We start from the raw sequence: 15019 nt of genomic DNA, 5'->3' as shown, positions 1-15019 counted from the left end.
ATAAGGACATAACGTAAATTGCGATAAATTTCTCGTACTCCTCGACCAACAAATTCTGATGTAACCAGAGAAAAATCTAAAGTATTTGCTGAAAAAGCCAAAGAAATACTCCACCAAAAAGAAATAAATGCTCGCGACAAATGGTGATTTGCTAATCAATTCTTTGAAAATTCTCTCGTATTTTAGAATTTATTTTGTTACACAAAAAATTTCCATACCCGTGCGTCAGACTAGGGTTTTTCTTACAGAGTTGCGTAATTGCAAATTTCTCACTATTCCGTTGTCATGTTGTTATTATTATTTTTTTAGTTTAAAGTAATAATTTATTTAGTTCCTAATCACTCGAAACTTTCTTAAATTTGCTAAAACATCAGCATTTGCTTAAATCAGACAACTGCAGCCTTCCCTTCTCCTTAATTATATCAGTTTATTTATTTATTTTTTTTTGATTTCTCACAATTTTGGGCTTTTTAAGTGTTTCCATTTTGTTTCTTCATGGATTTTTGTTGAATTTTTGGGGTCTGAAGGCATGAACTTGGAGAGACTGCTCGTGGGTGTTGAATGAGACTTCCTTCCGGGGTTTCTTGAGGTGAGAAATCTGTAGTGGAAGATGATAGCAGAGAAGCCTAGCTGGATAACGCATGGGGGCACACAGATTTTCTCCATTGACATTCAACCGGGCGGCCTCAGGTTCGCCTCTGGTGGTGGTGATCATAAGGTATATTCTCCTTTTATCTTTGCTTTCACTTAATTCCAGTTTTTCATTTCAACTCTAACATGTTTTCTGCTGATGTTGAGGTTTTGGGAAAGATCGGAACTTTTTATAATGCTCCAGAAAATTAAATAGGAAACAGAAAGTTATGGTAAGCGACGCCTGATGAGTTTTGAAAAGATGTGAATTTGGAGTGATGGGAAAGAGAGATCAAGGAATTGAGGTCATAAGGGAGAGTACTTATTCTCCATTATAATCTTTACCTCTTAATATAATCTGAAATTTCAACTAGTGTAGCTGACAGACACAAATAACTAATGATTGATAACAAGATTGGAACATTCACTCTGTATGCGAGTAGTCACTGATGGCCAGATACATAACGGTCTCCAATCATCGAGAAGCTCTTCCTCTAGGGACACGTGGAACGATAAATATTTTATCCGAGATTGTGTTAATAAGTTGGCCAACGCTGTTTTGGCATCCTTGATTTTTTTTTAAAACAAATCTCTCTAGGCTGCATCTATGTATATTCTTCTAATTGAAACCGGAATCCTTTAAATAAATACCTTTTTGGTTTTAGTTTTATTTTGATTTATCGTCGATTTATTTTATGCTTTAGTTTTATCACCATTTGTACTGATCGTGCGATTATAGTTTTCAGGATAAGATGTGTGCATATAAAATTCCAACCATGAATCTTATTCTTTGACATTGAATTATCAAATGGTGACTTTCAATGACCTATTGGAATTTCTTCGGAATCAGTGCTTAGTTAGGAAAGCCATAACCTTCTAAGTATCTGAATTATTGGATGTTTACTTTCAAATCCTCGTATAATGTTAGTCTTGATTTAAGTGGCATTTTATGTTAAATGCATCACTAATATTGTGACTGATGAAGAAATTGAAGATACTGCCATCATTTCCTTTTTTTGTATCAATGATACGGTAATGTTACAAGTTTATTTTTGATCATGTGCGTTTATATTCTGTTTTTTGTTTTAATCATGTCCGATACGGTGATATAAATAATTGCATGCTGTTAGTCTCATTTCTCTATCTTGCTATAAAATAATGGAGTCCCTGTCATATTTCAGGTTCGCATTTGGAACATGAAATCAGTGGGCAGAGAGTTGCAGGCTGACGGTTCAGCACTAAAACTTCTAGCAACAATGCGTGATCATTTTGGGTCCGTTAACTGTGTGAGGTGGGCTAAGCATGGTCGCTATCTTGCTTCTGGGTCTGATGATCAAGTAATTCTTATTCACGAGAGGAAGCCAGGTTCAGGGACTATGGAATTTGGTAGCGGAGAACCACCAGATATTGAGAATTGGAAAGTTGCCATGACTTTGAGGGGGCACACTGCAGATGTGGTAATGCAGATTTTTGTAAATACTTAATTTCCTTCCTTTCTGTTAAAGTCTTTAAATGGGGCACGCTAGTTAAATCTATGTTACATTAAATGACGTTAAAAACACAGATTGTTTCAATCCGATCTTTCGCGTAGTTTAATTTTTGTTTGATTTACTTACGATCATTTCTTTTGATTGCGTCATTTGCCCTCTAATCAAGAAGGTGTTTTTGTTCTGTTCGATTAAGTAGGTGGATCTCAACTGGTCTCCTGATGACTCTAAATTGGCTAGTGGAAGTTTGGATAATACAGTTCATATTTGGGATATGAGCAATGGCATTTGCACTGCTATTCTCAGGGGGCACTCTAGTCTGGTAAAGGGAGTTGCTTGGGATCCAATTGGTTCATTCATAGCTAGTCAATCGGATGACAAGACTGTCATAATTTGGCGAACAAGTGACTGGAGCCTTGCTCATAGAACTGACGGTCACTGGGCTAAATCTGTATGTTGGCTATGACATTGAAATAATACTTTTTTATTTTTAACTTTTTCTACTTGCCTTAACCTGTCTATGAGTTTTGAAGGATTTGATTTTCCTTATTTATTGATACATGTTGCACAATGCGATTTTTTAAAATTTCAGCTTGGATCCACCTTCTTCAGGCGGCTTGCCTGGTCTCCTTGTGGCCATTTTATAACTACAACACACGGCTTTCAAAAGCCAAGGCATTCTGCTCCTGTTCTCGAGAGAGGGGAATGGTCTGCCACTTTTGACTTTTTAGGTCATAACTCCCCAATCATTGTTGTTAAGTTTAACCATTCAATGTTTAGAAGGAATATATCCAATTCTCATGACTTCAAAACTTCATCCCTTGGGTGGGCCAATGGTTCTTTGAAGACTGAAGGAAAAGATTCACAGCCATATAATGTTATTGCAATTGGAAGCCAGGACCGCACTATAACTCTGTGGACTACTGCAAGTCCTCGCCCTCTCTTTGTAGCTAAGCATTTTTTTGCTCAAAGTGTTGTAGATCTAACCTGGTAACTTTACCTCTCTGATATCTGCAATTAGCTTATCCAAACTCAGATATACCTTTATTTACTTTGTCTTAAATTTTGCCTGTGATTGCAGGAGCCCTGATGGATTCTCACTTTTTGCTTGTTCATTGGATGGGACCGTGGCTACATTCCATTTTGATGTAAATGAAATAGGACATAAGCTAACTGATGCTGAATTAGATGATTTGAAGACAAACCGCTACGGTGATGTCATGGGACACCAAGGGAATTTAGCTGAAACTTCTTCACAGTTGTTGCTTGAAGTAGCTACTACAAAGAAGACTACTGGTAAGAAGAAGAATGTGATTGTCTCAGAGAATCAAACATCTGTAAAACCTGCTGGCAACTTGGTGGCTACAACAAAAACCAACAAGACACATCTCACTGATGCAAAGAAAATTGAGGATCCTATCAGTGACAGGCCAAATAAAGCAACCCCCACTCGGAAGTCGAGTCCAATCAAACAAAAAGAATACAGATGTCCTGATGGTCGAAAGAGGATAATACCAGAAGCAGTTGGAGTGACAGCCCATCAGGAAAGACCCTCAATTGGTGCTCAGTCTGAAGCTCTTGAATACCCGGTGAAATCCTTGAAACACCATAAGCATGATAATGGGGTAATATGTACTGATGTGAATTCTGTAGAAGCGCCCATCCAGAAAGTAGTAGGTGGTAATGCTGATCCAAAAGAGTGTTTTGGTGTCACATCTAGAGTAACTATTAGTGAGAACTTGGTCGTCGAGAAGGTTCCAGCTTCTGGGAATAAAGAAAAAAGTAAACACGTCGAGCACAGTGGTCCTCTAGCTTCTGGTGATATTCTCTCAATAAAAGTATATGACAAGAAAGAAGGTGATGATGCTATATTACCCGTTTGTTTGGAAGCTCATCCAAGAGAGCATGCAGTAAATGACATTGTAGGGGTGGGAAACTCTTTTATGATAAATGAAACAGAACTTTTATGCACAAGAGGGTCTCAAATCATTTGGTCAGACAGAATCTGTGGAAAAGTCACTGCTTTGGCTGGAAATTCTAATTTTTGGGCTGTTGGGTGTGAAGATGGATGTCTACAGGTTAGTATGCTTGCTGCCACACTTTTAATGCTTGAAAGAACGTAGTCAAAAGCGTCTTGCACTGCTGAAATTGAATTTCTGGCAACCCTTCCCTGATAAAATGCTAAATTGAGTTTTGTGGAATGTTACCTAGCTGAGTGATTTGATGGATTGACATGATTTTGGGTTTATTCAATTTCTGAAATGCAGTTACTAGTATGAATATTCTCCATCTAAGGTTTCCCATTTTCATGCAAAGGAGAAATGCAATCAGTTAATCCTGCCTACCCTACTTGCAAGCTCTTATCAACGCAAACAAATGGGACCTTTTTCAATCCTTTATTGTTTATCAGTCACCCTCCGCCTGATAGCATACCTGTATCATCTCATGTCAGTACCGATATGCAAGTGATTTTGTCTGGCTCTGTTGTGGAGCTTATGGTCCTTGGTAAAGGTCTAAAGAATCTGGTTGTAGGGCAATTGAGCGATTGGTCGTTTGGATCGCTGATTTGTTTGTGGGTTTTTCGGACTTTTCTACCTATGTTGGAAGAAATAAGTTTATAGGCTTGTTTTCTCAAAAAACACTCACGATCTTACTGCCCAAGAATTTGGAATATTAAATATGATATTTTATTCCACTTATTTTGTCTGTTAGATACAAATAGGATACTACTTCAATAAAGAAATCAACGACTAATTACGCAAGAAAAATAAGAAAGTATAATAAATTAGAAAACTAGAATCCTATAGTCTTAAAGCTGTTTGATATCTTCATTCCTTGACTGAAGCTGGCTGATATCCTCATTATTTGCTATCCTTATCCCTTGACTGGAGCTGGTTCATATCCACCTTCCTTGATTTAAATTTTCCATGTGTGAATCGACAATATACTAGCTCGCTTCCTTGTTGGGCCCCATTATTGAGCTGCTGGTTTGGATCTTCATTTTCCTTGATTCGGGCTTTTGTGCCTGTTACAGACTCATGATTGAATTTTTTTTTAGTATGTGTTTCGTTTGATAGATTTGGTGTTTAGTGAATAGATTTGACGTGTGAATTTCAAAAAGGCTTGATTTGGAAGTATTTGAAATTCATTTAGATTGCATTTGGATGGACTTATTTGGATTTGAGAAAATGATTCGAGGGAATGGATTTTATACGGCACCACTTTGTGGTAATTTGAAAATTGAAATCTATATATCAATTAATAAACAAGTTGAAAATGAAAATCGGAGAATTTCAAATTCATTGAATTCAAAAGCATCCAAGCAAATGTGATGGATTTAAAATTCTTTAATATTTGGATCCACACGCTCCCTTACGGTTTACATAATAGAAATACAAGTTTAGATAATGGGGAAATAATTTAAAATTCAAGTAACTTATCACAATCGAGATTTGAATAATGAATTTGTAGTCTTTTGATTTCAAATTATCAATTCAAATATGCCTTCATAATTTTGGGCATGCTAGAAATCTCCTTGAAATTCATTTGATTTTTCCCTTCCACGATGTACAAGGTTGATCTTCTTAATAAACTACAAAACATTTGCTTTGCTGGCAATAATCAGAGAGTGGGATAAGCATTGCAAAGTTCTGTATTTTAATGACAGTGAGCCATGGAATCAGCTTAGTTAGTGCCACAAACTTCAAGTTTTGTTTGTTTGTGATCAAATTTAGTTTGTTGATTTCAAATACTAATTACATTAGTCCCTGAGAAGGTTTATACAAATCGTGGGAGACGTGCTATGCCAATCATGATGATGGGATCTGCGGCCGTATTTATCGATTGTGATGAATTTTGGAAGCTGTTGCTTGTCACGAGGAAGGGGTCCTTGTATGTTTGGGATCTTCAAAACAGGAAATGTTTACTCCATGACTCCTTGGTTTCACTGATAACTACAGACCTGACGCCCAAAGCTAAAGATAACGGTAAATAGAAAGGCAATTGATTATGAAGCAATGATGAAGAATGTGACTTTTCATTGATTCAAATGCTTGCTTTCTTGAACTTCCTCCAGGCGCAATCAAAGTTATTTCTGCAAAGTTTTCAAAAGCTGGTTCACCCCTTGTTGTTTTGGCTACACGCCATGCTTACCTCTTTGACGTGAGCCTTATGTGTTGGTTGAGGGTCGCAGATGATTGTTTCTCTGCATCAAACTTTGCTAGCTCTTGGAGTTTTGGCTCATCCCACTGTGGTGAGTTGGCAGCATTGCAGGTTGATGTCAGGAAATTTCATGCCCGGAAACCAGTGTGGACTAGGTCTGTATGCATGTTTTACAGAACTTCAATCTTTTAATGATCTTTTGCTGATATTTTAAACATTATGATAAAATTGAATCCCGTGACATTGCCTTCATCAGGAGCATTAAATTCCGTTTCGGAGCCTTCATATAATAGTTCTGGCATGAATTTCAGTTGCTGACCTTTCGTTCCGTTCTTTCTTTGATGAACTTATAATATGAAGCTACCTAATATTCTACTTGGAATATAATAACATTCTAACTTTTACATTTATAGTAATGGTTTTTGGCCTTGAATATTAGCGTTTTTGCTCATCTGTACTAGTCCACTTTAGTTGCTTTTTAATTGGATACTTCCTATCATCTTCCAAGGTTTTTTAGAAGAAATTTATCTCAGGGTGTTTACATTGTGCAGAGGGACTGATGACAAGGTGCAAACACGTGCCCATTTGGAAGCTCAGGTGGCATCTGCGCTGAGTTTGAGATCCCCAAATGAATATCGCCAATGTCTTATGTCTTACGTTCGCTTTTTAACAAGGTTTGCTGCATTACTTACTTTTTATGTTGTGTTTAAACCAAAGATCCAGCTATTCTACATAATAGGAAGGATTTATACACATGGAACTCAGTAGTGTTCGATTAATTGACTTGTACCCATAAATAATTATTAAGGTCTCAAGGCTCATCAAGACACCGAGACGTTTTGGACTTGAGGGCTACTATAGAACATCACTAATTGTTCAGGCATGCCTTGTGCCTGACCTGAAGACATGCGCCTATCCTAACAATGTAGTTGCCTCTTCAAGATTAGTATGCCTTGAGCGTCTCCAGCCGCACTGGCTGGAGCCTGATGAGCCTTGCACCTTCCAAGGCATGTTTTTAACAACACCGCTTGTACCATGTAGACTTGTAATGGTAGTAATCATTTAGAGAGATCTCCAAATATTAGAACTATTTCACTCTAAATTGACGTGTTATTTCTTACTCTCAATTTTTTAATCCAAAAGCATGGAAATTTTTTAAGAGTTATGCAAATAATACATGTGGAGTAGTTGACTATATTTCTATAGAGAAGAACGGCTGTGCTTTATAGTCAGTCAAGCAGATTTTTTGTTTTCGAGTGTCATCACTTCATATATTCTTTGAAAATGCAGAGAGGCAGACGAGTGCCGTTTACGAGAAGTTTGTGAGAGCTTTCTTGGACCTCCCATTGGAATGGTTGAATCTGGATCACCTGACTCGAAAACGCCAGAGTGGGACCCTTGCGTGCTTGTAAGGCCTGATCTTATTCTTTGATTATTTTTTTTGTAGTCGTCACCAGAAGTGAAATTCATTTATATCTCTTTCTGTGTTTTTTAAATGGGATTATTAAACTTGTCCCTAGACCCTAATCTTAGGGTCTAGGTAGAAGATTTGTACTCAAATATTTTCTTCGTTTTTTACTATTTTAACCTCGAAATCCCCAGAGCTGCCATTTCACGGTTTCTTTTTATTGTACGATTAGACTACCTTTAATAGAAAAAAGTGCCAAAGAAGATGAATGATCCTAGTTGCACATAATGAGCAGGGAGGATATGGCTTTCTTGGGTAGGTTAAAGTTGATTTAATAATCTCCTAATTTTCTCGCCAATTTCAGGCTCGAGAATTTATTAGACTGAACAGAATTACATCGAGATAATAAATTCATTTGGGTTCATACGAAAATTGTTTTATCGTCAACCTTGTAAGCTCTCCTTTTATGTGTTTATACACAACTTCTTAGTATAAGCGTTTTCTGTTCCTTCTTTTCATTTGAAATATTTAAAAGTGGTGGAAAGCAATTGTCCATGTGGAGAAAGGAATTCAGTTCCTCTCAGAGTCTCAGTGGCTATGGCTTGTCTGTTTGCATTGTCCCGATTGAAATCTTGGCTTTGTGACAGGGAATGAACAAGCACAGCCTCCTTCAGGAAGATATTCTTCCAGCTATGGCATCGAACAGAAATGTTCAACGGTTACTCAACGAGTTCATGGATCTACTATCTGAATATCACTCAGCCGAACTAAACCTCAGACAGATGAATCTCACCTCAGATAGAATGGATTCTGACCCTCCTGCAATGGATAAAATGAGTTCAGATTTGATAGCCCCTAACTTACCAAGTTCTACCAGTCATTGATACAGAACAATAATCTGGATCATTCTGCCTCGGAACAGCCAGCAGTGACTCAAAAGCGTTTTTGATCTCAATAAATTTATTTGGGTGATTTTAGGGATGCCAAATGCTAACATTATGTTTGTCTCCCAGCTGGAGCGGATTTTGTAGTGTGCAAGGAAGGATGTGACATTGGGGGAGCTGTAAAAAAATTTGTGCGTTATAGCTGTTTATAGTTTTACTGAATCAATCTACTTGTTTTTGGACATGTACATTTTCTAATATCAATCAAACTTATCTCCCGCAGATTAAATATTGTAAAGTTATTCAAGTACCTTGTGTCGGGCCTTCCATATGCTGCTATTAGTTACTAATGTTATTATTGTGTTATTGTTGGTTTTGAAGTGAATATGAACGCTTTTATCTATGGTACAATCGAAAAGTATACATGCATGTAGATTAACTATCGGTGGAGAACATCTGTATGACTCTCTAAATTATGGTTATTGTCTGGTACGATGTATGAGATAATCAAACTATGATTATTGTTTGGTACGTTGCATGAGATAATTAGATGATTAGTAATACGAGTGTCGGTTGATATATATAAATAGTTATGTAGTGTGAATAATTGTATGGTATTTGACAAGTATGTACAATAAAAGTTCTGGTTGTATGTTTTGGCTTGATATAGTCTGAGAATGAAATTACTATTTAAAATGAATAAAAGTTTATATATAAATTTACAAACAAGTCGCCTCACCTGGCACGACTATCAAATATTAAATACCTTTGAACCGGGAAAATATCAAAGTACTATAACACCGGTTTGTTGCACCTAAATGATATAAAAGCCCATTAGTTGCCAAAACCGACGAAAGATTCGGTTGGTTTGAGAAGAATCTGCACTGTATAAAAAGCCCGTTGTCAAAGCCCGTGTAGAATTGCATCTAAATGGTATAAAAGCCCATTAGTTGCCAAAACCCAATAAGATCGGTTGGTTTGACAAGAATCCTGCACTGTATAAAAAGCCCGTTAGTTGCCAAAGCCTGTAAAGGATTCTATTGGTTTGAGAAGGTCGCACGATTGAGGAAGTTGGCCCATGACCTTTTATTGATAAACGTGGGAGATGGACAAACGGCTCTGAAGAAGGGAACAAAACTAACAGACACACGTCATCAATCAACCACTCAAGCAAATTACTATATAAATCTTCATTAATTCTACTTCATTTAAAATAACTCAATCATTAGCTTAATGTCAGTAGTTTTAAGTATATTCCTCCAACTTTTATTTTTTATTTCTAGTTGTAAAAATGTCGATTCATAATAGCATAATTTGTTTGGTTGATATTTAAAGATATTCCTTTCAATTTCTTTTTTTTTTTCTAAATTAGTTTCCAGTTTTTACGCTTACTGAGAGAGTTAGAATTAACGACCGATTTGAGGCTCACACCATTTGGCTTAGAAGTCGGATTTCACATATCTGGCACAATTTTGTGTCTGACAGGTCCGTAAAATTTCGTGATAAACAATTTCGCACGCTAAGAGAAACTATGCTGTCAAAGAAGCAAAGAAATACTGAGAATGACAAAAGAATACTACAAAGTTCAGTAAATTTAAGAACCAGTGGAAGGAAATGTGCTCAGTGGATACTTGGAATGAAAGATATATGATTTCTGATTTTTCATATTCATATAATGATCTTTCATAAAATAAGATATGGATTTATCAAGCAACTTCTGCCGAAAAAAGTTGAAAGAATGCGATGATGAATACTATTGGGGAAGTTCATTGCATCAACGAAATGAACGAATAAATCATCGGGAACATGAAGAAAATTCTAATCTCAATTCTTCATGTTTTTTGGTGATGTTTTTGGAGATGAAATGCAGATTCCTCAAGTTTTTTTTTTACAGTGAAAATGATGTAAAATGTAAGCGAACTATAATAGAAGGATGCATTCACAAAAATGGAATGCATTGTTTGACATTGAGGATTACATGATTTCTGATTTTTTAGATCCATACAATTATGTTTAAGAAGAAGTAACGCGAGTTTCATATGAAGGGCTAGAACAAGGATAGGCAAAACAAAAAAGATCACTGGGAGGATTCTTTCCTAATATGGTGAAATATCAAAAAGAACACCCCAAAGAAATTTTTGAGGTCCCTTAGTTCCTCGTGTTACTTCAGACGTGGAGCACAAGAAAGGAATATAGAAATTGGATTTGATTATTTCAAGTTTCATGAGATGTATAGAAGAATCTATGAGTCGCATGACAGAAAAAGTGAGCAAGATCATGTCAATTACAGTGTGGTGATTGGAAGAAGTAATAAAGTATCAGCAAAATTTTGACCAAGGAGCGAAAGGCCAGAATATTGCCCACACAAAAATTGTTGAGGTAGGAGAATCATCATAGAATGCTCAGAATCTCTTTATCAAATCATTTTCAAGGCACAAAAATGTGGAAGATGATATCCACAACTCAGGTTATGAAAATCACAACAATATGAACGAATATTTTGCTCAAAAAGATGGGGTAATAGTAGAGTTGTCACTTTCCGAGCCTGTATTGAAAAATATGGATGCCTCGAGAGGCAAAATATGGGAAACATGAGATGTTTATTAATCAAAGAAAGAAAGAAAAATTGAAGAATGATATGAAGAAAATATATTGGATTCTCAAATAAATGATATTTTAGGCAACATACTCATGTTCAAAGTGGAAAAGAAAGAATTATCTCAAAAATTCCATAATGAAGTGGTGGGTATCCAAAAACATGATTTTTGAGGTGAATGACAGATACAAAAAAAGTTCAACTAGAGGGAATCATTTTTTATGATGGAAATGCAGTTTATGACAAGAGAAATTCGGTATATGGGAGGAGATCCATGGCCACGAGGCCAAAGAACCAAAAATACCATAGAAGATCATCAAGCATAAAACCAAGGAGCCAATAATATTCTTGAGGATCAAAGCTTAGAAGTCCAGAGATTATAGTTATGGTGGAGGGTTCTTGGCTTCAAAGTTAAGAAACTGACATTACCTCAAACCATCATCCTTCAAATGTCGAGGGAATCATCTTAGGTCGATGATCGGAGCTCAACATTGAAGATCTCCACAATATAGGTTGAGGGATCATAAACATACTCAACTCAGTACTCAAGTGATTAACTATCCTCCTACTCAAATCATCAATTCAATGAGCATGAAATTCTTTCTTATTTCTAAGTTAATGGAAAAAAAGAGTGGCATATGGTGAAACACCATAAATTTTCAATTTCGCTCACTAATTCAAAGGGAAAGGTTGTTGCAGAAGGCAGGAAAAATTGAGGAATGAAAATGTAGAATTAAAGGAAATAAGACCGAAGATGATAAAAAGGTTATCGACCAAAAGAACGAGGATGATGAGCTAATATTTGAGGAAAAGTTCATGAAATAAGAAGAATAAGTTTTTGGGTAACGCATATCGATATATCAATAGAAGATTTTCAACTGCAAAGTAAAAAAACTCGAGATATAATGAAGAATCCTTGGCCTAAGGGCTGATGAATCAACGTTATCCTTGAGTATCACCTTATTTAAGGCTTGAGTTAAGAAAACTATTGACGACCAACTATGCAACTTGGTGGGACAAAGTGGAAGTGCGAAGTCACTTGTGATTTTGATGTGATTACCCTTTGATATTGCTTTATACATGAAACTTAATGAATATCACAAACTATATGAATGATAATATTTTTGTTTTTTTAAAAAATGTTACAAAGTATTGTTATTTAGTCACTTTCATGTGTAGATGATATGATGATCAAATTATGTCTTAAATCATTTGGTTTGTATATTTTATCTTTGAATTTATAGTGTGTGATTGAGGTGACTATGGATTAGATGCATTATAGTATTTAAAATATGGTTTGCATGTCATAAGTTTCAACTGAAGAGAAGATATACTCATAAATTTGTTGTGCTTTAAATGTGGAGATGCAAAAGTATGGTGGTTCATGAGTTTTGAATTTTTGAGCGGAGAAAATATGATGCTTTACTGTTGGTCAATATTGTATGAAATATGTTGAACAAAGCGAAACTAAAATCGCACACAGAGCTCATATGATCAAACACACCAGAATACAATCCAAACAATCAAGATACCCTCAAATATTAATACAGATATTCGGTGCTCATAAACTCTAAAATAATGTAAATAGGACTCCAACAATACATATAATATAACTGGGAGACTTGACGACAAGACCCGACACAACCCAATCTCAACCACGTGCTCCACTAGCGGACTCTCTGCTTGGTGCAACAAAACCACTTGGGTTACCTACAATGGTACCCAAAAGTAGCCACAACAACCCCCCAATAAAATTTAAAGTTATGATTCTGGTATGAAACATTTAAATAACAACGATAATAAATATAAATCAAACATAAACACATCGAATGAATATACAATACATGAAACGGGACTCGATACAACTGGAACCAATAAATGGTAGGATACAACTGGAACAATGATCGAGCAATAACATACACAAAGGACCTATGTCATAATTGCAGCTAAGCAGCCCTGGTCTAAGCATGTGGGTAATACGACGGTATACTACATTACTATCGAACTATCACCATGGCTCATCTCCATACCGCTATGAGACAATAGGAATGCACAACATCGTAATATGCTATCACAATCTCAAGTATTGTTCTCACTAAACAGGCAACACTATCATGGAAGTGTGACTCATATTTGGGAAATCATAGGTTTCAATGTATGTCTATCTGATCGCCCTGATTTTCGGGTAAGTAACAACATGTGCCAAAAATATATTTTTAACATATAAACAAAGAAACATTAAATGTCATAGAAACTCATATAATTCATATAAATCACATAAATGACATAAATATTCGTAAAACAAGATTTATGTATACCGTCGTATTTATTATCGAACTGTAACATACATATACCGACTTGAACAACAGTACAATGAACAACTTTAATCTCCTCAGCCTAACAATGATAAAATAAGCCGAATAATTCATAAATCAATCCACAATAACTCAAATAATCAAACTAAAATTTCCAAACTTCTCAACGTGGAATTATTTTATTAAATATCCAACTCAACCAATTACTTCACAAACTTTGAACTAAATTTCCCAGAATTAATAAAAAGTTGAACAATTTTCCGGAATTTCATTCCAAAACACCCATATCCAATATATCCACAGATTCGATTATCTATCAACTAAATAATCGTTATAAAGTTTCAACAAAAATCACAATATCGACAATTCTCAAACTATTTGCACTACTAACTAATTCGACATAATTTAAAGACTCATCTAATTATACATCGATGGCTTCCAATTGTCGAACCTACAATAAATACCCAATTAATACGTCAGTATATTGCAACTAAAGCTGCAAAATCAAATCAAATCCAAAATATAAGAATCTCACTTCTAGGCTGCCTGTATAACTTGAACTGTAGGCTGGAACTTGAGCTCGAAATACAGTCTAAAATCTTCAAGGATCAATGCTTCACAAGCTGGACTCGGAACAATATTCTATTGGTCAAAACTCGCCGGAAATCTACAATCACTGCTGAAACGAACTGGACAAGGCTGGGCTTGGTCAGGAACTATACTAGGCTCAAATACAACTTTATAAGTTGTCTGAAACCAAAGAAAACTCACCCAAAACTTGCTGGAAATTCTCGAGCTGACAACACAAAGATAGCGCAGAAACGGGCCTCGAGTTCGGGGCTTTGGGTCGAGCTCAAGGAGGACACGATTTTGCCTTTAAAAAAATGGTATAAAAATGAAGCACAAGCCGAGAACTATCAAAACCTTCAATTTCTTTGAGTTTTCCGGTGGTGAAATGCGATGATTGATCGGATTTCTTGGGCTGGAGCAGGGGCAACGGGAAGGGTTTGGGGAAGATGGGTGTTCCTTCTCACGGTAAGTGAGTATATTATCCGGATTTTGTTTATTTTTAATAGTCGTGTATTTTTTTAATTCGATATATATTTTATATAATTTAACATTTTAATAATTATTTTAATTATTTCAAATTATCTGATAATTAATTTCAGAAACTTATGAGAAGGACTCATAAAAATTCTTGTGTTTCATCCTTCGCATGTCACAACGAGTAGTTATTCCTTAATTTTATTATTATTTTCGTGGAAGAGTGTGAGATTTTTATATTTTCTAGTTAACCAAAAAATATCTAACTACACACATAAATTCCCCATGTCCGAAGTTTATAATAACTAACTCGAGTTTGCTTATATTTTGGGACAACGGATATTACAAGTAACCATATATAAAATGAATTAATGGTGGATGTAATCAAGTTGACTCTTGATTGTTTGAGTGTGTGTGTGTTAAAATGAATTAATGGTGGATGTAATCAAGTTGACTCTTGATTGTTTGAGTGTGTGTGTGTGTCTATATATATA

At 35.7% G+C, this 15019-nt stretch overlaps 1 protein-coding gene and 1 long non-coding RNA gene across 3 annotated transcripts; one reads left to right on the top strand and one right to left on the bottom strand.

The window, feature by feature from the left end:
* The first annotated feature begins 14 nt into the window (after nucleotides 1–14).
* Nucleotides 15–8872, top strand: LOC140956782 (protein HIRA-like). Of its 2 annotated transcripts, XM_073413648.1 has the most exons (11): nucleotides 15–143; nucleotides 528–718; nucleotides 1812–2087; nucleotides 2317–2568; nucleotides 2710–3107; nucleotides 3199–4195; nucleotides 5893–6103; nucleotides 6193–6433; nucleotides 6830–6952; nucleotides 7569–7686; nucleotides 8334–8872. In XM_073413648.1, exons 2-11 carry the CDS (start codon nucleotides 611–613, stop codon nucleotides 8568–8570), a joined length of 2961 nt encoding a protein of 986 aa, XP_073269749.1. In that variant the 5' UTR covers nucleotides 15–143; nucleotides 528–610; the 3' UTR covers nucleotides 8571–8872. The 2 variants fall into 2 exon arrangements, with proteins under 2 accessions (XP_073269749.1, XP_073269748.1); XM_073413647.1 differs by lacking the exon at nucleotides 15–143 and having other exon boundaries at nucleotides 172–718.
* Nucleotides 8873–13573: 4701 nt separating this feature from the next.
* Nucleotides 13574–14519, bottom strand: LOC140957758 (uncharacterized). The gene is made up of 3 exons (XR_012171686.1): nucleotides 14253–14519; nucleotides 14017–14170; nucleotides 13574–13932 (listed from the first exon to the last, which is right to left on the bottom strand). It is a non-coding gene; the product is annotated as an uncharacterized lncRNA (long non-coding RNA).
* Between the last annotated feature and the right edge of the window lie 500 nt (nucleotides 14520–15019).

Source organism: Primulina huaijiensis, chromosome 14, assembly GCF_012295235.1.
Source record: "Primulina huaijiensis isolate GDHJ02 chromosome 14, ASM1229523v2, whole genome shotgun sequence".
In the NCBI taxonomy this organism is placed as follows: domain Eukaryota; kingdom Viridiplantae; phylum Streptophyta; class Magnoliopsida; order Lamiales; family Gesneriaceae; genus Primulina; species Primulina huaijiensis.
Note: the sequence above shows the minus strand (reverse complement) of the source record. Positions and strands in the feature narration are given on the sequence as shown.

Bases quoted from the DNA above. Each gene is read 5' to 3' on its own strand.
- LOC140956782 (XM_073413648.1), top strand. From the start codon at position 611: ATGATAGCAGAGAAGCCTAGCTGGATAACGCATGGGGGCACACAGATT. The intron at 719-1,811 runs GTATATTCTCCT...GTCATATTTCAG, and splicing joins CTGGTGGTGGTGATCATAAG to GTTCGCATTTGGAACATGAA. The intron at 6,104-6,192 runs GTAAATAGAAAG...AACTTCCTCCAG, and splicing joins GCCCAAAGCTAAAGATAACG to GCGCAATCAAAGTTATTTCT.